At 40.2% G+C, this 23,842-nt stretch overlaps 1 protein-coding gene across 4 annotated transcripts in view; it reads right to left on the reverse strand.

The window, feature by feature from the left end:
• NCKAP1 (NCK associated protein 1) overlaps positions 1–23,842 on the reverse strand; it is a 51,471-nt gene that overhangs the window by 21,629 nt on the left and 6,000 nt on the right. Inside the window, exons 2-14 of one of the 4 annotated variants that reach the window (XM_072341691.1) lie at positions 19,048–19,065; positions 17,797–17,907; positions 10,082–10,174; positions 9,874–9,930; positions 8,815–8,957; positions 8,630–8,720; positions 5,971–6,108; positions 5,265–5,313; positions 4,649–4,805; positions 4,013–4,069; positions 3,403–3,499; positions 3,092–3,198; positions 1,332–1,464 (exon numbers count right to left, since the gene is read on the reverse strand). In XM_072341691.1, coding sequence (XP_072197792.1) covers positions 1,332–1,464; positions 3,092–3,198; positions 3,403–3,499; positions 4,013–4,069; positions 4,649–4,805; positions 5,265–5,313; positions 5,971–6,108; positions 8,630–8,720; positions 8,815–8,957; positions 9,874–9,930; positions 10,082–10,174; positions 17,797–17,907; positions 19,048–19,065 — 1,251 coding nt within the window. The remainder of the gene's footprint in view (positions 1–1,331; positions 1,465–3,091; positions 3,199–3,402; positions 3,500–4,012; positions 4,070–4,648; positions 4,806–5,264; positions 5,314–5,970; positions 6,109–8,629; positions 8,721–8,814; positions 8,958–9,873; positions 9,931–10,081; positions 10,175–17,796; positions 17,908–19,047; positions 19,066–23,842) is intronic. The other 3 variants (XM_072341688.1, XM_072341690.1, XM_072341689.1) reach the window with 3 other exon arrangements.

Consider the following 23,842-nt stretch of genomic DNA (forward strand, 5'->3'; position numbering starts at 1 on the left):
GACAAAATGGACAGGGACCATCTTTGTGCTATACAAGAGACACCAAACATTTCTCAGACCTCTACAGGCACCTGATCTGTCTGCACAGATAATTCAGCTGGGCTCAGAAAACTCAGCAGAGCCCAGCTCAGAATCACTAGGCTTCCCACAGACCGATCCATCAGCAGATTTCTACTAACACCGACTTGAGTGACTTAGAGCACCTTAAAGAGAGTCTGCCAAGTATAGAACTCCTACAACAAGGAACAACTGATGAAGAAGCAGTTGCAGCAACTGTTAAGATCATATTTCTGTTAAATATGAGGTTCATATAATTAAAAGTAAAACCAAGGATCTGGTTACATTTCACATTGTAGACTACAGTAATATAAACTGATAAATAAACAGTTTGAACTGCATGTTAAAATGAACAGCAGAGGAGATCAGCTCCCCCTTCTGGTCACTGATACACTACCTTAAGTAAGAAAGTTACTTCTGGAAACAGCAAAAGAGCTTAATACTCAATAGAAGCTACTCCAGTTTGAGTAGCTCCTGTGTTCACTACATTAGGGCTCCACCTCGTGGCCGTTCAGAAACGTAATCAAAGCAGCTCAGAAATCCTGCCAGTTATTTGCCAGCCTAGACAAGAATAAGAGTTTTGACAGCACAGGGCTAAGTGACACTACATCAACTCTTAGGCAGCTCAGAAGCTCTCTAGTGTATATTTACTTGCAGAGATGAGAGAGGTACCAAAGGAGACCACAGTAAAACAGGCTCTGGTGACCCCTACAGATACCTGACTTCATATTTAGGTTATTTAAGCATGTTAAGCTGACACTGAACTGCATTAAGGGTGTTATTTAGGCAGCGCTGCTGCTCTCAAAAGACTTAAAGAAGAAACATTGTACATAAAAGAACCATAGTGAGCAACACCAGCTTGACACTGTTGCAAGCACAGTTAGCTTCTCCCCACTCAAAAGCAGCGGAGCAAAACACTTTCTTGCTCAATAATAAAACAGAAGCATTCCCCAAGTCATTAAAAGGAACCTCAGCCCTCCAGGAGAAGCCTTTAAAGAAATTCTTGCCTGTCCCTACAGACTAAGATTAAAATAAATTACAGCTTGCTCCTTGAGGAGAAAAGAAGCATAATGGTCTCGAATATAACACTGCTTCATAACTTTTTGGTGTTCATACAGCAAACAAAGGCACAGCTCTAAACCCTAACATTAAGCAGGAAGCTCAGACACTTGGCCTTATTCCAGGACATTTATCAAAATCCACAAAACCAAAACGTGATTCATAAAGACTTTTAGGACAAATAAAACAGAACCCAAACCATGCTCTTGCCATACCTGAACGAGCTCATTTAAGACCACCGCATCAAAGCCAGAGAGATACTGCACGTAGTACCTCTGCATCACAGGTCCGTACTTGCGCACATGTGCTCTGAGCTCCTCCATGTAGAATATCAGCTCAGCTATGTGCCTAAGCAGGAAGACAAGGGAAGGCTTACAAACACAAAGGATAAACAATATTAAACACCTGTATCAGTGCAACACTTCCCATGGGGATTGCCTCCTAAACCTTGCTTTTAAAACTATTACTTAGAGGTAATTTCTGTATTTAACATCATCTCACATTATATAACTTTTTCATAGAAATTTTCTCTGTATGGTAAAATCCACTCACTTGGAAATACATCAACAGGACCCCCCTCACAGTAATCCTCAAAGGTCCCTGTAACTGCCCACTTCTTTCAGAAGAAGCCCTTTTGTAATGGCCAATTAAAAAAAGCTAAAGCAGTTAAAGCTGAAAAACAGAACTGTAATAATTACTGATTGCAGCTCAAGTCAGAAGGCCTTTATTCTAAAAACCCACGACTTTACAAGATGGTAAGACACCCTCCTCTGCTGAAAGCACTGCACAGAAGATAATGCATGTTACTCCTTGTGTAGATGTCAATTAACTAAAGCAGTTCACACTGGGCAATTTTCTTTAAGTAACACTATCAAAGCTGAAAATGAAAGCTTAAAATGCTCTCCCAATTATTAGATTGATGGCTTCCTGGATTAAGCCCAGAACTCTGCGAGAAACAATCAGACGGCCTGACATACTTAACCAGCGTGCATTTTCTTTTGATGGACCAGCTCTGCTCATATTTACCCATTTAGAAGAGACCAAGAACTCAGTCTTGAGAAGCCCAGGAATACGTGGAGTTAAAAATCAAGTTTTAAATCCAGAGGCACAAGTCACGAAAATGAGATACAACAACAGTGGGTTATGACTGCAAATCAAACTGAGTAACTGCAATGGCAGCTGAGCACTCAAACTTCAGTCCGGGTGTATGACACAGGTAACCACAATAAAAGCCACCTTCACGGTTGCTCAGAAGAGGTAGACAAAAAGATCCCTGCAAGCATTTCAGAATGGATTCTTATTTACCTGCAGTACCGCCATCCCCACCACACAGCTCAGAGAACAGAACCCAAGGCTTTCTGTTTCAGCTCTAGAAACACCCTTGGTTGTCACTTGCCAAGTGGAGATGCTGTCAGACTTTATTCCCAAGATCAAACTCCTGTGCTCCCTTATCCCTAAAACACTACATGGACAACCAGCTCCCTTCAGTCTCCTCACGCTCATGAGATTTTATAATCTTATTTCTCAGTTTTACTTCCTATTTATGATGACACTAAACATATATTATACAAATAAACCTGATTATCAGATTTAAATGACAGTTCTGCTACGATAAAGGAGACATTCTGCAAATCCATCTCTGGAACAGCCTGTTTTCCCATATGTGACCATATAAGTTCACACCCCCCTCCCTCCCCTCTTAGAGAAGAAAAAAAAAATGCTTAAGATTATCACAAAATAATTTTCCTTCACAAATAAATCTTCTGCAGACAAAATGTTTACCACTGCTCCAGCAGTTTCTAACACAACAACACCTCTGCTTTTCTGCTTTGATGGGATGATTCGCACTGTCACAAAACAGCCCCAGTTCTCCTACCAAGTTACCATTCGCTGATATTCCTTCGCCTTCAAATGTATTCCCTCCATAAGCTTCTTGTAAATATTCAAGCCATCATACTAAAAATTGTTGACGTACTTATCTATGAAGTCATCTGCACTCTTCTTTGGCATGTTATCTGCGTGACGAAGAAGCCAAATGATTTCATCACGAGCGAAGGATAACGCCATAAATACAAAAAGTGCCTGAAAAAGAAAAATTATTCTGGAGGTTTATTCGACAGTTGGACACTTGATGCACAGTAAGACACAATGGGGCTCTAAAGCAACAGAATCTTCAAAACTAAGCAGGTTTTACCTCAGAATACAGAAGGATTTGCCCTCCCTCAAATGACAGAATATTACCAAGGAACAAACTACAACGCAGGATGAAACAAGGCCAGTAATTACCTTGGGGCCCAGCAGGCCTGGCTGATCAGACAGGACTGTAGCCAGTTCTTTGAGTGCAGAACGTAAAAACTTGCGTCTCTCTCTGTGCATCGAACCACTGCATCAAAAGACCAAACCAAACCATCATCCAACATGCACATGGCTGGCACGTGACTCACTGCAGACATTTAAGGCCCACCTCTTATCACATCAACTTAAAAACTTCAGCATTTCCAAGGACACGATTCATTTGAAATTCACATCTCCATCACCCACACTGCATATTCCTGAAGTAATGCAATAACTACATAAGGAAGACCTCTGTCCCAGCAGAGGATTTGCATTGGACTCCACTAAAACATTTCTATTCAATTTGCATTCACATTCAGTAACTTGACAGAAAGAAACATAAACTAAATGCTCTGAAAATCTGACAAATAATATAAGACTTGATAAAATCAACTGATAATGGCATACGATTGAGCAAACCCAGAGAGGTCAATGCATGGGCTCTCTTGAAAATGCACAATTAAACTGGAATACAACGAGTCCTGTTTATACAGCCTTCATAATTTGGCTGAGAAGAAAATTCAACACTAATATCCCCCAGAAAAGTCTTTAAGACACTTACGCATGTGAAACAGCAGCTTCTTTACACTCTCTGATGTCATTGATACGCTTGTTGTAACTGTAGGAAAAAGAACAACCCAAGATGGTAAGAAAGAAACAGAAGCACAATCCAGCAATTGGGAATTGCAATGAACTGCAATTACAAAGCAAGCAAGGTAAAGCAGAAAGCTAAGACAAGACTTCATTCCACAACCAAATCTAAACGCATAAATCGGATACTCAAAAATAAAACAACTCTCTACTCAAGTGCTCCTGCTGTTCTCTGGTAGAGGACTCCACTTTTGCCTGAGTTTTTGCATGCTGTATTGCAAAAACAATGACAAATGCTTGCCACTGCATTCAAGACATCATTTCTCTTCACAAGCACTCTAAACACTCGCCTTTTCAGAGACCAACTCAGAAAAAACTTTCACAACTAGGAATAAAAACAAAACAAACCCCAAATCCACAACTGTTATGAAATGGGCTCTTGGAAGTTATGCATTAAAGCAACTGTCACAAAACTAAGAACTCTTGTTTTTTTTGTCTGATTACCTGTAAGAGGAGCACATATGAAGTAGAACTGACATTAACAGACCAGTCCTTAAAGAAATGATACACTTTGAACACAAGAAAGAAGAGGAGGATGACAACTTACCCTCGTATGTTTACAAATAAGTCTTCCGCAGCTTTGTGAATATGGAATACTTCATCTCTAAACAGAGCCAGGCAGGAGCTGCTTTGAAGTGCAAGCTTCCAAAGGTTCAAAGCTGTCGCGTCACTATTTAGGACTCCATGGCACAAAATAAATCCAACTTCAGAAGTTCACGTCAACGGGTGTCATAAGCAAGATGCACAAAGACAGTAAGAGAACAGTGAGACTGTAGGCCTCTTCTCTTAAAGTGGACAATTACTTAACTGATTAACATGTCACTGGATAGCATGTAGTTACATACACACAAAAGTACTCCACTATTCACTGCAGAAGAGGAACACTTTCATTTTTGTAAGAAATGACTCATAGTTTTACAACAACTATTTTCCTGTTAAGTCCTACAACCTCAATTCTTTGTGAACATCCAGACTAAACTCACGTCAATCCACGTTCCAGCAGGAGCTGAAGTCTAGCTTCACTGCGTAGAAAGTGCAATCCATACAATTACGATTAAATCAAGCTCTCTAGAATCTCTGTACAATACAGAAACACAAACTGCCCATTAAATGCTAGTTGTTTTTCAATGCAACCATGAGCCATTTCATATGATTTTACTCACAAATAATCCATTTCTCCATTGCATCCAGAGAGAGGTATTCACACGGCATCTGTTGAACAAACAGCAAACCATTTGTACACGAGCTGTTCCACAAAAAGTACGTTTGAGAAAAGGGGATTAAAAACAGTCTTAAATGCTGATGAACCATGGAACATTGCTTCTGATTAGTAAACAAATCACTGCTTCAGATATTAGGAGACATATCATTACATGAGCTTCCAGTCCTTGCCAATACTTTGAAACAAATACCTACTTTGACATTGCATTTAACAACAAAAGGCTTTTGATGTAAACCAAGCACAACCTGACAACCACTTGATTTTCTTCCCCCCCAAAACATGACTATTCCTGTCCCAACTGAGACAAAAACTGAGACCAGGAAACATTTTAAAGAATGCATCAGTTCTGACTCGCGGTCTGTTGGCCCAAAGCCATCTGACAGCACACAGGATTCCCCTGCTCCACAACGTAGCACTAATATCACTTCTCTTCAACTCTCGATTAACAAGCTTTAGAAATAAAGGCATGGGCTAATACAACAGAAGCATTTCCATCTACAAAAGGACACAACTTTCCCAACTAACCTATTTATCTCCCTGCTTAGAAGCCTTGTACAGGTTACCAAACAGGAAACAAACCACCCCTATGTTATTTCACAGCAAACTTTGCTGAACTTTATGATAAATGTGAAATACAAAAGCCATACTGTGTCAGACTGTGCAGGATTTAGCATTGTACTGGGTGCACTGATGAGACTCAGTAGTTGTGCGTTTCTCCACTGGTCAGCTGAGAGATTTCTTCGAGGATAGACCATCTGGAGTGAAATCAGGGCATCTGAAAGGGACTGAAAAAGAGACAGATGAAAGTGGTTAGAAGCCATGGTGATGAATGAACACAAGAGTCTTAATGCACAAAGAGATCAGAAATCAGAATTTATGCCAACAGCTACATACTAGATCTGAAGTCCACAACCTTCCATAATTTAAGCACAAGAGATACTAAACAATATTTCATTAGCGTTGTTCTCTCAAGGTTATTACCAATAATCACTGTTCAGTTGGAATAACGCTAGAAAAGTAATGTACAGTTGGAATAGTAAAAGAACAGTTATAAATAGATAGCCAGAAGTTATCTATAGGAAAAACTCACTAACTCTGAGGCCTTCAGTCAAGATGGAAGATGCTGAGGCTTGTCACCAGAACTCCACAAAGCAGCAGTCTCCAAAAGAGATGCTGCCTTAGTGGTGCTCAGCCCTTAAATGAAATCTAGGAGAGGTAGAGTCAAGCTCCACACCTTCTGGAATCATAGCTGAATTACCTTCACCTCTGCTCCCACAGCTGCCCCAACACTTGCCTCAGATGGTTAATCAGAGGTTCAGGCTGTGATTACAATTTCCCTTACGATCACCAATTTATTTCAATCAAACAGTTCTGAAATTTAACTTCCGTTTAAAGCTACTGAGCCTAATTGATTTCACAGACAGAAGACTATTCTGGCTTGAGCGGAGGGATGAAGAGAAGCATGTTTTTATTTGTCTGTGTAAACGGAGTTCAAAAATTCTCCGTTCAGAATTAGAAGACACAGAAGAAAGCAGCAGAGGGATAATTAATCAGTGACAACTAAAAGTTGTTCACTACTTATTCCTGCATCTCACCTATTGTGTTATTCCCTACTCTCTGCCACTTACTTTATTAGGTCCCCCCCCTCTTTGCTAGCAGATTAGGACTGTTTTCAGCAAATACTATGGGAGCATCTACGTAACAGATTAAGCATATCCAAATAATTCTGATCCCAAGTGACTTTTCCCTTTTCTTCTGCATCAATACTGGTGTTCGCATGAGCCCTCAGGGCGCCAGGATCTAAGCATTAAGGCAGCACAGGCAAAAAAAAAAAGGAGAAGTCCTCAGCTGAAGCTAATATAAAGGTCTAAAAAAAACTGCCAGGGCTACTGCAAATGTTGTGGGAAGATGGAAGAACAACTTAAACGTGTAGTTCCACGACAGTTTAACTTAAGTACCTATTTGTGCAGTAGCTGCCTGAAGGAATTGACCCCAATTTATACCTCTAGCAGAGAATCAGAAGAAGAACAGAAATGGGATTGGCAAATGGCTTAACAAAACATCTCAAGGGAAAAGACTGATCCATTATTAAACACAAATGCACGAACAAAGATGGTACAAAAAAGTGAAGCACCAGAACGTGCACAAAAAAAGCTTAACTGCAAGTCAGGTCCTCAGCAATGTCTCTTAATGCCACAGGAATCATGCAGAGGAAACTGTAACAAAGGTGAGTTAACTGATCATTTAGACAAAGAAGAAGTAAACAAAAACTATCCTGAGCACTACTTGGAAAAATAGTTGGAAAGCTTTCAACTTCTACTGCCTATCCTCAAAAGATAAGGATATAAATAAAACCTTAAGAGGTGAAGAGCAGGGAAACAAAACCTGTACCTAGATTCCAAAGCACAAAGCAATAAGCTAAGTAAAAACTTCAAGCAATTACTTTGTAATTTACTTAAAATCTTGCAAAAAAAAAAAAAACAAACCAAAGCAACAACAAAAAAAACAACCAAAATGAGTTGTTAGACAAACAACATGAAAGCACCTAGAAAAGAACACCTACATAAATGACAGCCGATGTGGTTTGGCCAGCACTGCTCACAACAGATATCCTTTGTCAGAGCAGCAAGCCCAGCAGACACATGGAGGTGATTAACAGGGTACACACTGCTTGTCTCAAGGCTCCACTTTCTCCAAGTAATCGCAGATGAAAACACAGTCTAGATAAATTATCACAGAAGTGCTGCACAACCAGATGTGTGAGAACACAAAACTCACAGAAATATAAAAGAGCCTACAGGCTCATTTAACTCAGTTAAGTCAACTGAACAAGGTGCACAGTGCCAGCTTTGCACAGAAGAGATGTTATTAAAGAGGCAGTGGTGATCAACTGCTCTCCAGGACACCAGATTTAATGAAATACCAAAGCAAAACCCTCAGGTTGCAAAACAGGAAGAAACATTCAACTCAGATGGTAAATCCAAAGAAAACTCTCCTCTTATCAATCTCCTTTGCTTCAAGCTACAAATCAAAACAGAATGCGCAATAAGCTACCCCTGCTTTAAAGCCATTTTTACTCCTCAATGAATAATCTGGAACCTTACCAAAGCACTGCAGCACTCCTGCACTTCTGTATTTTCATTTAACAGGAAACAAATCTGCAGCCCCAACCATCCATTGTAAATAACACCTCCTGTAAAATTTGTGCCTAAGAGCCTTGACAAAAGCTCTTGTACATTTCCTTTTTGATCTCTGCTTTTTCCCAAGTAAGGTTACCATATGTTTGTGTGAAAAGCGGTTACATACTTTACTGTGAGGTACAAACTCCTCCATCATTTTCTTTAAAGGATTTTCATAATCCACAATCATCTGGCCAAGGCGTGGATATTCTCGGTCACTTGGGAAAAAAAAACAAACAGAAACAACCATAATTCACTGAGGTGTAATTATTACTCTTCTAAAAACACATTTCCTACACAACAGATTCCTACCTCGCTCCATGTGTCATTTCATGAGCGTAGTTGTACAACCCAATGATAGCCTTCCTTTCTTCAATTCGAGACAGCAGTATCATCAGCGTAGTGTAGGTTATAATCAAATCTAGGTAGTTCTTCGTCAAATCAAAGTTTACAGTCTAGAGGTAAAAAACAAAAACAACAACAAACCTCATTCTAAAACCTTCCGAAACAAGAACCAAACTTCTTCCTCTTATTGCCAACCTTTCTGGTCATTTTTAAAACACAACTGAGTGTCTTGATCAGCATTTTCATCCTGCTCGTACATAGACTTTGTATGATGTTCATTTATTCATCTAAATCCCCAGAATCATTTTTATTTGTGAAAGCAACCACACAAATAAACCCGTTCAGGCTCAAGTGTTGCAGCTGGCAGACAAGAAAACTCTTCTTCGATGTTACAAACAGGTCAACAAGTGCCTAGTCTCCACAGTAGATTTTAAGAAGACTCTTAGTAAGACCTTAATAAGACTCAATGAGCAGGCAGATACCCCACTCACCTGCCACAACCACTCCATAGGAAAGTCAACCAAAGTTAATAAAGGCCAAAACTAAAAAGGTGACACTATGGACAATAAGAAACGAAGATTAAACCAAAAGAACATGGATTTTGCTTTAAATTACGCTTTTCGATACTTTTATTCTTGCTTTGGCCAAGAGAAGTGAAGACCTCACACATCCCACACATACTGAAGGGACAAAAGGAGTATTCCTGCCTTTGAGCCTCATACAATTTAAATATAAAGACTACAGTAAAACGAAGAATGCAGATGCTGTAAAGCAAATAATGTTGTTTTTATTTTGCTGTTAACTACAGTCCATAATGAGCCTGTTCCTAAGGGCCTATGTTCTGATATCACACTATATACACAAGTAAGAGATAAAAACATCCTAACGCATTTATTTCTCTCCCATTTATAACAAGAGGAGTCACATTTCTTGGACCAGCAAAAACAAATCTTTCTAATTCCTCATGCAGAGCTTTGATTGGAAATAGTTTTAGTTGGCCTTTAACAGTTGGACCCAGAAACTTACAATATCAAAGAAGACTTGGCAAACATCAATAGTGTTCAGCAGCTCACAAACATGGTCCTTAAGGAAAAAAAAAGGAATAATCTTTTAGAAATTTACATAGCAATGCTTAGTGACTGAGGTTAAGGTGGTTTAAACAAACAAAGCAGACCTGTAAATTCAAATACCTTCATTTACAAACGGGAGACAAACCTGACATGCTGCACCTTACCTTAAATTCCATAACATCAACAAACGTGAAGTAGTACAAGGCCAGGTTCTTCAATATCTCTGACTTTTCTTTCTGTAGCTGAGCAAGCTGTTGCTAAAAGAAGAACAGAAACACCTTCACTGTTCCGAGAGCTTGAGAAGGCAGCTGACAAGCACTACCTGTAAGGCGCAGATTAACCACCAGGTCAGAAAACTATGTTAAAACTTCTTTTGCTAAGACTGAAGCTCTGTGTGCATCTTAAAGGCACACGAAGCTCTCAAAGTGCATCATTAAATAGCTGCTAACTATAGTTTGGAGATAAAAATCAAATTAGTACACATTAGTACCAAAAGGTTATTGTTTAGCTCAACTAGAGATAAAAATGGGTAGTTAGGAAAATAGCATTATCATGTGCATTATTAGCAAAAGCAGAACGGTACGTGAGCACAGATCAGTATGACAAAAAAAAAGAACGACATTACTCGAGGTGGGAGAAAAGAAGGTGGCAGGTTACACGTTTTACTACAGGAAAACATTATGCTTTTGAATTCTGAACTTACCAAAAAGAATATCCAGGCAAAGCCACGTTAAGCATGCAAAATAAAATGTAGATACAAACATAAAATACAGTAACGGTTCTTTGACCAGTTCCATATAACACAATAATACATTCAAACAAAAGCAACAAAATAAAGAAACACAAAAGAAGCAAAACACTAGCAGTAGACACTGGTGGATAAAATGGAAGAGGCAAATGTGAATACAGAGGCATAAAACAGTCCACGTGGATCGATTTATTTTTTAACAGACAAAGAAATCTCATTTTATTTCCATCTTCTTCAACATTTTCTTGAGGAGGCCGACAGCGCCCTTAAAAGATCACAACTGAGAACAGAAGATGCAGCTGTTAGAATAAATGGGACAGCTGTTCAATTACTATATACCAGTCTCAAAGCACAACAAGGATCCAAATACTTAACCTCTGTTATTCAGTTACTAATTACTGTCTTGATACATGAATTAAAACAGCCTCATGACACTGAATATGAAAGATTGCCCTCTTAAGTGTCTGTGAGACTCACTATTGGTGAGATCTACCCCGACCATCAGAGCCAATGAAGCTCTCCCAGTGCGTACCCTACACTCCAGCTACCCAACACGCAGAGAACGGAGCATCAGAACCACAACACACAAAGGAAAGAGCACTTGGTACATTCAGGGCTGCTCTGCCAGTGCGCAGCTGTTACAGGATGAAAGCTTATTGCCTAACATGTTTGAGTTCAGCCTTCAGCCTGGATATTTGAAATACTTATTGCAAGTGAGTTGTATTCGGAATACTAAGCAAAAGCAGGGTTTATTCTCGTGTAACTAAAAAAGCATGAGTAGGATAAAACTTAAAAGCCATTTCATGAAACCTCTGTGACACACTAAAGAAGAGGAAAAAGGGACAGCCATCACAAGTACACATGTGCCTTCATGTGTCCTCCCTACAACAATTCCAACCTGGGCTAAGCAAGGGGCCACGCTAAGGTGAGACTGCTATGACTGTAGGGTACTGTATGCAGCACCTACATCTGAGTCTGTGCTTCATGCTTCAAGGCCACAGTTTGGGGAAGCACAGCAAACAGGAGATGGTGCTGGAAACTGCTTTGCAGATATTATATGTTATTGTGCACTGGAAATAAGAAGCATTACTTTCAGATCAACCTACATCATTACTTTCCTAGTTACCTTCCCAGAAATATGTAAAGGACACTAACGCACCCTTACGGCACCAAGATCACCATTACTTGAACAATGAGGCTTATCAAGGTAGGAAAGGTGTTTTCTTGGTATACTGTTTCACTTGGATTTTTACCTAGCCAACCCCAAACACCATTAGCAAAGCACGGTGCAAGAAGTTCCAACTCACACTACACAGACTGCACAGTGATATTTGAAAGCAGTTTACACCATGTGGAGTCTGGGATGTTTATTTGCATTTTTATCCCCCAGGAATGCGGGTGTAGCTCTTACCACACCCACTGCAACAAGATTTTCCATGGCTAATTTCCTAACAGCTGTTTAGATGCTTTAGGTGCCGTATCGCCTTGTATTTATTCAAGGCTGTTTTCCTCAGCTGTAATTCTCACTTACCAGCAAACTCTTCTGTTTCCAATACTCAGCAGTACTTTTAAAGGATAAGCTGAAACGTAACTACCACCAAGAGATGGTTCCCACTGCAGTTAACTGTGCTTACTGACTGCTTAGACAGAAGAGCTGTGTTTATTCTTCAAGAATAAAACATACCAGCAAGGATGCCAGTGACACTGCTAATCAAAGTGAGATTTAAGACATATGAAGAGCAAGAATAGAAAAAATCCTGTATATGAAATCATTAAGAGACCAGCTGATTGTTAAGCACATTTTCTTCAAGAGAGAAAGTGACCTTCACCAAGTTCTTGTGTGTTTCTTTCTTCATATTAACCCTAAATCTTGAAACAACCAATTACACTCAGAGAGAATGCATCTTACAAGAAACAGGAATCAAATCAGCAACCGCAAGCCAGCATCATTTACTTGTATGAACACTCAGTGATGAGTTATTACAAGGCCCTCAGAGAACACACCATCACCTCCACCTTTCCAGCTGGAATATATGCCCCTAAAGCAGTAATACAAATTCTGACTGCTACAATTCAGGAGACACAGGGAAAATAACCACTGACAGCATTCTTGACATTATTTATTTTAATCCATATGCCTGCCACATACAGCATCTTTCAATGAATACTTCACAAATTCAATTCATTTGAATGGAATTCTCCATCCACAAGACCCATCCCTGCATGATGGGCAGACGAGGAGAACGTAACTAACTGAAGAAGTTGTTTCATCTAGTGTAAATTAACTGCAGAACGATAGACGTGCCCTTGGTTTTCTCTCCAATTAATAAAAAGCAGACTCTCAAGCAGCAGTCTGCATATGAATATGTTAGAAAATATTTAACATTCTTACTAACTAACGCATCTGTACCATATGATCTATTCCTGGAGAGTTTTCAAGTTTCCAGTACCAAGGCAGCCTTCTTGAAAAGGAAACAACCTGCCATGGCCCTCCACAACTGCCACTGCATGCAGGGCCTGCTCTTGGGGCAGGAGGCCCCTCTTCAGAACCTGACCTGCCAGCCTTCACCACATTACCCCATAGCCTCAATTTTACATGAATTTCTGCATAAATTCCTACATTTGGCTCATCACGTGTTACTGTATCATCCGAGCCTTTGTCACTGGTCTTGATGTCACTGTAGCAACCATTTATGCATTAAAATTCCCTGCCATGCTGTTTTACAGGCAACAATGTTTGGGGCCAAAAAAGAAGTCTATCTGCCTGCACACTTCATACTTACAGCCTGAAACCGGGAAGAAACTTCACTCAAGATGCATGACAAATTTGGGATGCCATTTTTATCACCATCACCACATAACTAAGACACTGTTCAGGTACTACTGAGAGTGCAGTGCATCTGTGTTACTCAATGGTCAGACTCTTGAGAGCTGAAGACATCAGAAGTACTACCGGAAACAAAACGAAAGCAGGAGGTACGACCCTACCAGAGCACGGCACTGGCAGAGCAGTTCAACTCTGAAATGCTTCTTTGTCAAAATACAGACAAAAAGATGCACAGAAGGCAAATTTTCTTCTGAAACATTACTACTGCACCCTATTCTTAAATACTGTTAAAAGGTCTCCAGGCAAGAGACATAGCTTACCAGAAGGGCATTTATTCTTGAGTTTATCGGCTAGGAGGATTAAGTTAGCTGACTTATAAATAACAACTACCATAGATTTTAATACCGCTCCATTCCCTGGAAAGCAAACTATTATTTTTTAGTGAAACAGTATCAATAATGCACAGGACAGCACAGTTGAGACCTTGAAGTAAATTCCCATCCAGCAGAATTTCTAGACTGTATCCACTAGCGCTGTGCAAATGGCAATACTAGGAGTTGCATTAAAAACAAACCAACACCACTTGCTTTGTGGCACTGAACTGGAAAGAGCAAAAGGGAGTCATCTTAAAAGAGTGTGATTTTAAGTACTTAAGTGTCCTGAACAGATGTAATCAGAAGCATCTACCACAGATTAAAATCAAGGTTGGTTATAAAGCCCATATTCAAATAACATTACAATACAATTCTTAATAAAAGCATGCTTCAGCTCAGGAGGTCCAGCCAACGCGTGCCCCCCAGCACCCCTCCCACACTCAGCTCAATTTCTGTGCAGCCCAATCACTCCAAATTGAAACCGTGAAAGGCAGAGCAAGCAGCCCAGACATACACATTGCCATCTAAAGGGAGAAAGCAGCACCCACGGAAAACAGTAAATAAAATTTAGAGTGAGATTGTTCACATGTACAGATTCTAACCCGGGGAGACTGGAACGGTCTCACCACTTGCACCCTGTTCTCATCTGATCTTATTTCCAGACCCCTCTGTCACAGACCAGCAGACCACAGCTGGAGTTAAAACAGGGAAACAGCTCTGAAAAGAATATCTCAAGAACTTGAGATCAACCCAAATGAGGAGATAAGAACGGTAACAGGAATGTAGCTACTGACAAATCAAGATTAACGCTATCTGGAAAGCATGGACACTTCACCCAGCAAGCATACCTTGCACACTTGTTCCATCAAGGTTCCATCAGTCTGCTTGCTGTTAAGCAGTGACTGAGTCACAGCATTGTCAGAAGACATTTCAAAATATAGGAAGTTTCTCTACAGGGAAAATGCTCGGGAGCAATCTGAGTAGAAGAACATATGTTCAAGAATGCAGAAATTCTCACTACTTCTCATACATGCTCGTTTGGAAAGCAGAAAGCAAGCTAGCACGATTACGTAATACAGAATTTTACCTATGCAGGCAGTGAATTTTCACATCCTACCCACAACGTACAGAAAATGTACATCTCTCCCTCCAGCTCCACAGTGTGAAGTACTTTAATCTGTCTTTACAATGTAATTGAATGTTAACAATGGCTAAAAAAAGAGGTTCTACTGCAACAGATGACTGCTCAGACAGTTGCATATTTCACATACTATTAAGCAGCGCTACCTTGCTATTCACCATCATTAACAGACAACAGAAATCTTCACACTACTCATATTCAAGGTTATATGGCTCTAGATGGTGACTGAAGAAGAAAGGGCAAGTGTAAGGCTACTGGGACTGCCCTCTAACAAAAGGAGAGAGAACTATTAACTGATGAGGTCCTGAGTTATCTATAATCAATCCTTTGGTAGACAGACTACTCCATTCAGTTCTTCAGCCTGGTCAGCAAGGATTCATCAGGATTCATCATGTTCGTTTGAACCGCTCATATCTTTCACTCTTGCTCCAGTACTGACAGTCAGCAGTTGTTGGACATGAATCTAGTGTGACAGCGAGTCACAGATGGATCACAATCAGTTGCCATTGTTTTACTCAATGAATACCTAAAGCACTCTGTAGTAAACATCACAGAAGGAAAACATACTTGAAGATCAGACCCCCACTCAGCTACTGCAGAGACTACTCCTCCACTAAAGTGGGTTGTTCACCTTAGACACGCTAAGCATTACAAGAGATGGTATGTGAGAAACCCACGTAACAGCTAAGAATCAGAACACAAAAGCAGAAATAAGCACTAATCAATCATTCTTTAACTGAATTCAAGCTTGTTTGCTTGGCAACATTACCTACTGACACAGCAACAGATAATACTGTGTAGATGCACAATGCTAAGCAATGGAATTGCTGCAGATCAAAAGAAAATCCAAAAACTGTCCTAAAAGGCTGTTGTACAGTTTTCGTCACAAGGACATAGGCTGCATGTGCCTCCCCTGTAAGTATCCTCAACAGCATTTTTCAACTGCTGTTTCCTTGTCCCTGTAAGCTTCTTGCCCTTCCCCATCTTTCATCGTGTTTCCCTGCTGAAGGTTTTACTTTACTGTTAGCACTGTGGAGACCAATGGGAGAAAGCAGACAAATGAACAGCAAGTAGAGCATCAGCTTCTTCCTCACTTGGCCGTGATACTTATCCCTTTGCAAAGCTAAGGTATATGAACAAAGTTTATCTCACACTGAGATCTCTCAGCAATACAACATGACTTGTGTCCCATGAGGCACTGGTAACAAATAAAGGTTTATTTTGAACAATACAACATGATTAAGAAAAACTTGAAGCAATAAACTGCTGTTTGCTGAGACCATGGATGCCTACTGCTGGAAGTCAAGCTGCATAGCTTAAACTGTGCTCCTATATAATGCAGGCTTCTCATAACCTCCCTAACAGCGTTGCTTTCCTTAAACACAGCCCTGGCTTCCTCACGGTAAACAAACAAAAGGCAACAACGAAACACTGGAGTGAGACCTATTTTAGATAACAGGATTGTCAAAATGCCTCAAATGAGCTTTGATCCATTTCTATAAACTTGACAGGACCAAATGCATACATACCCATCATTAGTTCAGCTCTAATTTCACAACCAAGAACTGGAAAACACTGAGAGCATATTCTTAATAGTGCTCAATGACTTCTTATGTACATAGCAACCTTTTTCAATAGCACAGTTGCCACAGAAGTTCAGAGAACACAGAAGAGTTCACCAAACACTAAGGAAAAAGGAAGTTACTTTTTAATTTGGTAAGGAATTTGCCCTATTTGTCACTAACACAACCATATTCAATACAAAAACAAGCAATATCAAACAGAGCAAAAAGAATAAGCTCTGAACTGAGAAAGCAACACTGTTCACATTGTAACTGAAACAGCTTCTACCATAAAAAGAGCTTCGGGTGGGTTTGTTTTTGCTTTCTAAACTGTTGTTGGCATTACTGAGGACATTATGTGGGAATTCTAAAGGTTTAAAAACCAACTCAACTATCACTCCCATTCTGCAAAAAGCAGAATGCTTATAGCAAGTCTAAACCTTTTAAGCACACATGCAATTAACTGCATGCAGAGAACATGCAAACCCCATCACCTACCTCTGCAATGCACCTATTGAAAGAAATGTTAAGTAGATAAAAAGAAAAAGTATCTTTTCCTTGACTTTCAAACTGAAACAGTGAAACTTCACGAGCATTAGCTGCCAAAAAAACATCTGCCATCTAATTAGAGGCTACAATGTCATACTTAGTAACTGCAATTGATCTCAATACATCTGAAAATAATTCTATTTCTCCAGGATCTGCGTTCTGTCCTGTGCAAGGCTTCTCCTACACATCCCTTATTGCCATGGAGACTGCTACCACAGGCAGGAGCACCCATGAGGTACAAACACATGTTCCCATTACTCAGTCAGCCAGCTTTTATTGATCTGCTTGTCAGGCCTCATCGCAACAAGTCAGAAGATGCACAGCTTCCATCTTCTGCTCACCAACGCTCTCTGCTATCAAAGGAAGGCAGCATGCAAGTTTAGACTTCTGGCCAGGTTTATTTCCCGCTAACAGCTCATCGAAACTGCACAAAGAATAAGGAAAAAAAAAAACAAACTACACTAACAACAACAACGAATTACAGCGAGGTGGAATATTCTGTCTTTGGAGTCAGCTCTTGCTGTAGGATCTTGTCAGACATTTGAATCAACAACTGTATTTTAACTATGACCTTCAGCACCAGGAGCTTTATGTAATTCACCAATCCTCACAGAACCGAGCAGCACGCGTCAAAGGGCACTGAAGAAACAATACACATACAGTCATTTTGTTACTTACATTGTTGTTCCGTGTTTCTACTGCTGGAAACTTCCTGACTATGAATTTGACGGCAGATTCCAGGTTTTTGTCAATAAGGTAAGATGGTTTGGCTTTGGGGTCACCACATGCCTATAAAAAAAATACAATACAAAAATGGAGTAAAAAAAAATAATAATCAACCACATCATGTTAAGCCACAGTTGCAAATCTGCAAACAAACTAGAAAGATTTTTTTGTCTTGGTTTGTTGGTTATTATTATTATTTTTTAAGTGAGCAGGTGATAATGAGAGGCAAAGTGCAGGGACTGTCACAGCTGAAATATGCAATGGGAAACAGTACAGAGATGCTCTTCTACTGAAAAAGATGCATGGAAGTATCAAAGCAGTTAGTGCAGAACAGCAGTGAGGGAAAAACAAATCAATCCTAAAAGAAGGGGGAAAAAAAAACAAAAAAGGTTTTCTTTTTCCTGCTCTTCCTGGTTTGAGGTAGTGTTGTGTTCGTCTGGAGTTAATCAACTGCTAGAAAATTTAATCATGTTATCATCTACGGAGGACTAGCCTTGGTGAAACAAAACTCAAAAAGCCCCACCACCCATCTGCATTTAACTTGTCTTTAAATTGTGAACTGCAAGAGAGCTTCCCCCCCACAATAACAACACCAATACTTGCCTAAAACGCCCTATTCCCTTAAATTAGCAACTTACATTTTGCTTTTACACGTTTTACTCACGTTTTGCAACTCTCGTTTTAAAGCTGTGCTTTAAAAGCAGCAATGAAGAAACTTGATTAAATTTCCATTCGAATAGAAGCCACAGCTCAGTGTAAGCCCCTCCAATAGCCTACACAGACATCTCAGAAGCCCAGGTTGGAGGAGCGACTCAACTACTTTTAGCCAGCTGCAGAGCATGCTGTTGGACACACTATTTATTCCCAACTACTCTAACGAGCCATGCTATATAGTTTAGCTGGGGAAGACATACCAAAGGCAGCAAGCATTATTAACGCAACTATTTGTGCTCAAATTGTATTTTCTCTCAAATACGTATTTAGCTTTATAGTCCTCAGAGGGATTTTCTTGTCTCATGCAAAACTGAATTACATGCTACGCATTTCTACGCAACATAGTGAACTTGAATGACAGCTCGTTTAAACTCTTCCACATCGAATTCTATGGCTGAGTTGCAGACCGTAGAGACAGAAGTCATGGAGTATGAGACCGGTTCTGAAAGCGGGCAAGCGGGCAAAGGGAAGGTGAAAAGCTTTGCAAACCTTCCAAACTTGTCCTTGCTGGGAAAGCATTGCAATAGAAAGAGAGAAAAATTACATATAAACATATGACTCAAATTCTACAACACGTTACATTTAAGTGAGCTAATACACTATTACCTACAACCAAGAGAACATTACAGCCATCTGTTACTATAGACAGCACGCTTTCTAGCGGACAGTGATCATTCCAACGCGCAGAACAGTTTTACATGTACTTAATAGAATTTTACTATCGCACAGTTCGAGTACAAGCTGAAACACGTAACTTCTAATAGTAATTTCAAACGTAAGTTCAGGAAGGAAGGAAAAAAAGGAGTTCAACATCACATGCATCTACAGGGGAAAAACAGGAGAGAAACTCAGTGAAGTTTTACATACCTGAAAAAGAAACGGTAGCCAAGAAAAAAAAACAAAACAAAAGTCATTATTGTAAGTTTCTACAACTCCTGCCTGCAGCACTCGACCATCAGAATGCACGTTAACGTACTACTCCAGTATCTGCACTCTTACATTTGCCAAGTTGACCACAGCACATTCCAGATCTTATCACAGCGTTACATCCAGAACATCCCAAGAGGAATGGATAGCCACAATCAGCTCAGCAACACCCACGTCATTGATGAGGTGCATATTGCAAGTATTGGTATTCTTAAAACAGGAAACAACATGTGCCACAAAAGGTCTGTTCCACACACACTCTTAAGTCTTCACTCTATTTCTAAAGTAAAAATTGTAAGTGACAAAAATTAAACAACTCACACTTGAGATTTATGAAGTCCTACTTAACCAGAAGCCACGGGTCTCCTAAAAATCTGCATCAGGTTAACGCAGTTCGGTATCCTTGCCACACATTAAGTAGCTTTCTCTACCAAAAGGACTACAAACTCAGGAAGGATCTTAACAGCCAACATGCATCTGTGGTCCATTATATTTCAATGCACTTGCACTCACACAGAAGACAACTGCTAATCCTACCACCACTGATTTCCTAAGTTTTTCAGCCTGATTTCAATAATTACTTCCACATATGCTATTCTTCATGGCTTCCTAGCACCAGATGGTTTTCCTCCTGTAAAATGAAGGTTTACTTCACTAGAAGTTACATTCTAACCAGGCCCTTCCGTGCAGCTTCTTCGTGTGGAAACAGCGCCCTGAAAACACAAACATCCTCGCTGGGTCTCAGGAACTTGGTTCCCAGCAATGACAAATGTTATTCACAGCCTAAGAGGCAAATCTGTGCTGACATCCAAGAGTCCAAGAGACAGCCTTGTTCCTAACCACTGCTTATTTGCTAACATGCAGCACCTGTAATTCTGCCTCCTAATAAACTATATAAGATTAATCCAAAGAGCAGGAAAAAAAACTTCAGCATGCTAAGAGCTTTAAACCATAGAACTTCAAGTCCCAGCTTTTTGGAAGCTACACAAACCTGCATTTCAAGCCCATGTATCTAAGCATTGCAAATTCCAGAATTACCATGGACTTGCTAGTACAGCATTCATGACATACAGCTCTCTGAAGATACAGAGTTCCAGCCCCTTCAAACTCAACCTGTTACACCACAAGCATCTCCCAGCAGTCACCTCCCAGTTCTTTTGAACATTACAACACAGCTGTCAAGCACTTGTGATGAAAAAGATGATGCAGAATTACCACTGAGACTAGTCTACAACACTAGCTAGGAAATAGAACTGCAAAGGACTCGGATGCTGGATTTCTATCAAGGTAGACTCCATTTGTTTGCCCAGTACCCTCCTACAACAAGCTCTTAAAAAATAAGCAACATTTCTTTACCTGATTCTGTGCATTGAACCCCAGCAAGATCAAGCAAATTTCTATAGCTAACAGAGTCATTAATCAGAGTATTTCTTTGCCTCCATATGCCCAGGTCATCAAAACAGACTAGATGGATCCCCTTGCATAAACTGTTGAGGTGTTACACAATGCCAAGTATTCTGATCTAAAGCAGCATTTTCCTCCCTCAGGAAACTACATTATTAAACAAAATTCAGACTCCACTTGAAGCTAACAGCACTCCTCTATGCAAGTGTCACTTTGAAAACAATGAATACTGCACAACTCCAATTAATAGGTTGCATCGCATAAGCAGCAACCTACAAGAAAGCACCCAGCAACAGCACACTTAATATCTGTACTGAAGGTTAAGTTGTCACCACACAACACTAAAGACTACAGTACAACTCCGCCTGAACCACAGAACGCCAACCTTAAGAGGTGTGCTGAAAAAACCTTTTGCCACAGTACAGCTGAAGTTATCACTACCAACATCAAAGCTGCACACTTCACTTCCAAGCTGAGGACATGGGATGTTGGATAAGGGCAAAAAAAACGTTGACTGACAAAGCTACTGCACACACAATTACAGAATCATACAGGTTAGACAATACCTGAGATCCAGACCAACCATCTACCTCCCATCAATATTTCACACTAAACCATGTCCCTTAATACAACATCTAAATGTTTCTTAAGCACCTGCAGGGACGGTGGACTCAACCAGCAGCAGCTTGTTCCAGTGCACCAGCACACTTACAGGGAAAAAATGTTACCTAATATCCAACCAGAACCTCTCCTGACACCACCTGAGGCCATTCCCTCTAGACCTGTCTTTAGTTACATGGGAGAAGAGGGCAACCCCCACCTCACCACAACCACCTTTCAGGGAGTGGTAGAGCTAGGAAGCCCCTGGTGAGCTACTCTTCTCCAAACCTAACAATCCCAGCTCCCTCAGCCACTCCTCATAAGGCCAGTGCTCCAGACCATCAACAGCTTCACTGCCCTCCTTTTGACACACTCCAGAGTCTCAAAAGCTTTTTTTGTAGTGCAGGGTCCAAACCTGAACACAGCACTCCTGCTGATGTGACATAAATTACGTGCAGGCACAAGCACTGTCAAAACCCAGTAGCATGGCACAGCATCCGGGACACCACCTTGCATTTGCAACACCTACACTTCACTCCAACCTTTTGCACAGGCATGCAGCATTCTCAAGAGCACTAGGAAATGCTACTTCAATTATGTGATGTAGCTCTAAGTTACCAAAACACGAAGGAAACAGCTTTTATACCTTTTTTCTTGGCAGTAAGCCCCATCTATTCCTAACGATGAGCAGGGCTACTGCCCAATGAACAAAGACAGCTAGAAGAGAGCTATAGTTTGAATCAGTACTCTTCTATTTTCATTCTTCAAACTGTCAACATCATAAGACAACCATAAAACAAGTCATGTACTGCAGCACTTTAACATGGTTTTATTATTTAGGATTTTACTGCTACTACAGACTTGAGATAAAATACTCCTGAGCAGATTCAATGGTGACAATAAATACTCAAACAGTAAGTGAATCACCTTGCCTTCAAGTTTCATTCACGAATGAATCTGTATTAAAAACCCTGAGCGTAACAAGCAAATAGATGGAACTTCAACGACAAAATAATTTAAACAAAGTCATTCCCTGAGCTAGTAACTTTCATTAAAGAAATATGTTAAGATTCCTAGTATTAAAAAAGAGGGGAAAGTCCTGTACTTTTTACAGCTATCTTCAGCACATTCTCTTGACACACAGGAAAGGCACGTGCAGTACAAACCATTCTTCTTCTGCAGTGCTGCCATTAAAGACTTCCCCCTAAAATATATCTGAATTTAAATGCTTGGTTTGCAGCTGCAGATCCTACAAAATTACACTAAATAATAAATGGCAAAGAAACATTCCAAGAGACAAGCTCATTACTAACTCCACCTTTTGGTAGGATGCAGCACACTGTTTATTTCTCATTTACATCATGCATTTAAAACTAATGAAGTTACCGACTGCCAACCCCTGATTTTGAAAAGAAGTCCAAGTACAGAGAACAGAGAGGTGAACAATCAGCAAGTAGCTGCTTTGAAAGCTCAGTGCGTTAGGAAGCAGTTCACTCTCCATTAGCCCTACTATTGCTGTTGAAACCTACCATGGCAGCTTTGCTGCACTTCAGGTTCTGCGGAAGCTTGAGTTCATTAATAAACAACCTTGTCCCAGATGATCTTTGTGAATGAGCCCTTTTAACAGCTTTGAAATGATACACAAGCATCAGCCAACCACACAAGAACAAATTATAGTTTATTATTTTGATGGCTAAAAATTAACTGTTCTACTCTAATATAATTTCCTCATCAGTGTGTCCTGAACCACACAGCACCTCCTTCATGTAAACTCAAACATCCAACAACAAGGGTCATCTCACATAAAATCTGAAGGAAACAGATCTTAAGAACTTGCCTGCCCTACTTTCCCTGTCCAAAGCAGGACCAACTGAGTTTCTCTTGCTTTTGGGAGCAAATCTTTACTCACAGTCCTCTAACAGACTAAACTCAAAAGCAACCTGAGATGATATTTTCCATGATTTAATCACTAGAAAATCCTAAGAACTTAGCTGTATTTTTCTTGCTCTGATCTAATCCACCACTTCATGCTCTCTGTGGCCATACTGACAAGTTGTTCCTCTTCTCCCTGCAGCAGTTAAAATACTTGATAATTTGTATCAAACATAACAACCTACTTGTGAAATAACTCCTAGTTGAGTGGATTTCTCTTTATCCTCTTTACTGTAGGTCACTCACACTGCTCTTGGGACTGCCCCCACTTCACCAGTGCCCCTCCTCAAGAGTGAATCAAAACACCTATTTTCCAGGTGAGTCTCATTGCGTGCCACATACCTACTCACATTCATGCAATCTGCCTTCATTTCTTGCAGTTAAACCCAGCTGGCTCCCGTTTTCTGTAACTTCCCCCAGC

This window comes from Excalfactoria chinensis, chromosome 7 (assembly GCF_039878825.1).
Source record: "Excalfactoria chinensis isolate bCotChi1 chromosome 7, bCotChi1.hap2, whole genome shotgun sequence".
Classification (NCBI taxonomy): Eukaryota; Metazoa; Chordata; class Aves; order Galliformes; family Phasianidae; genus Excalfactoria; species Excalfactoria chinensis.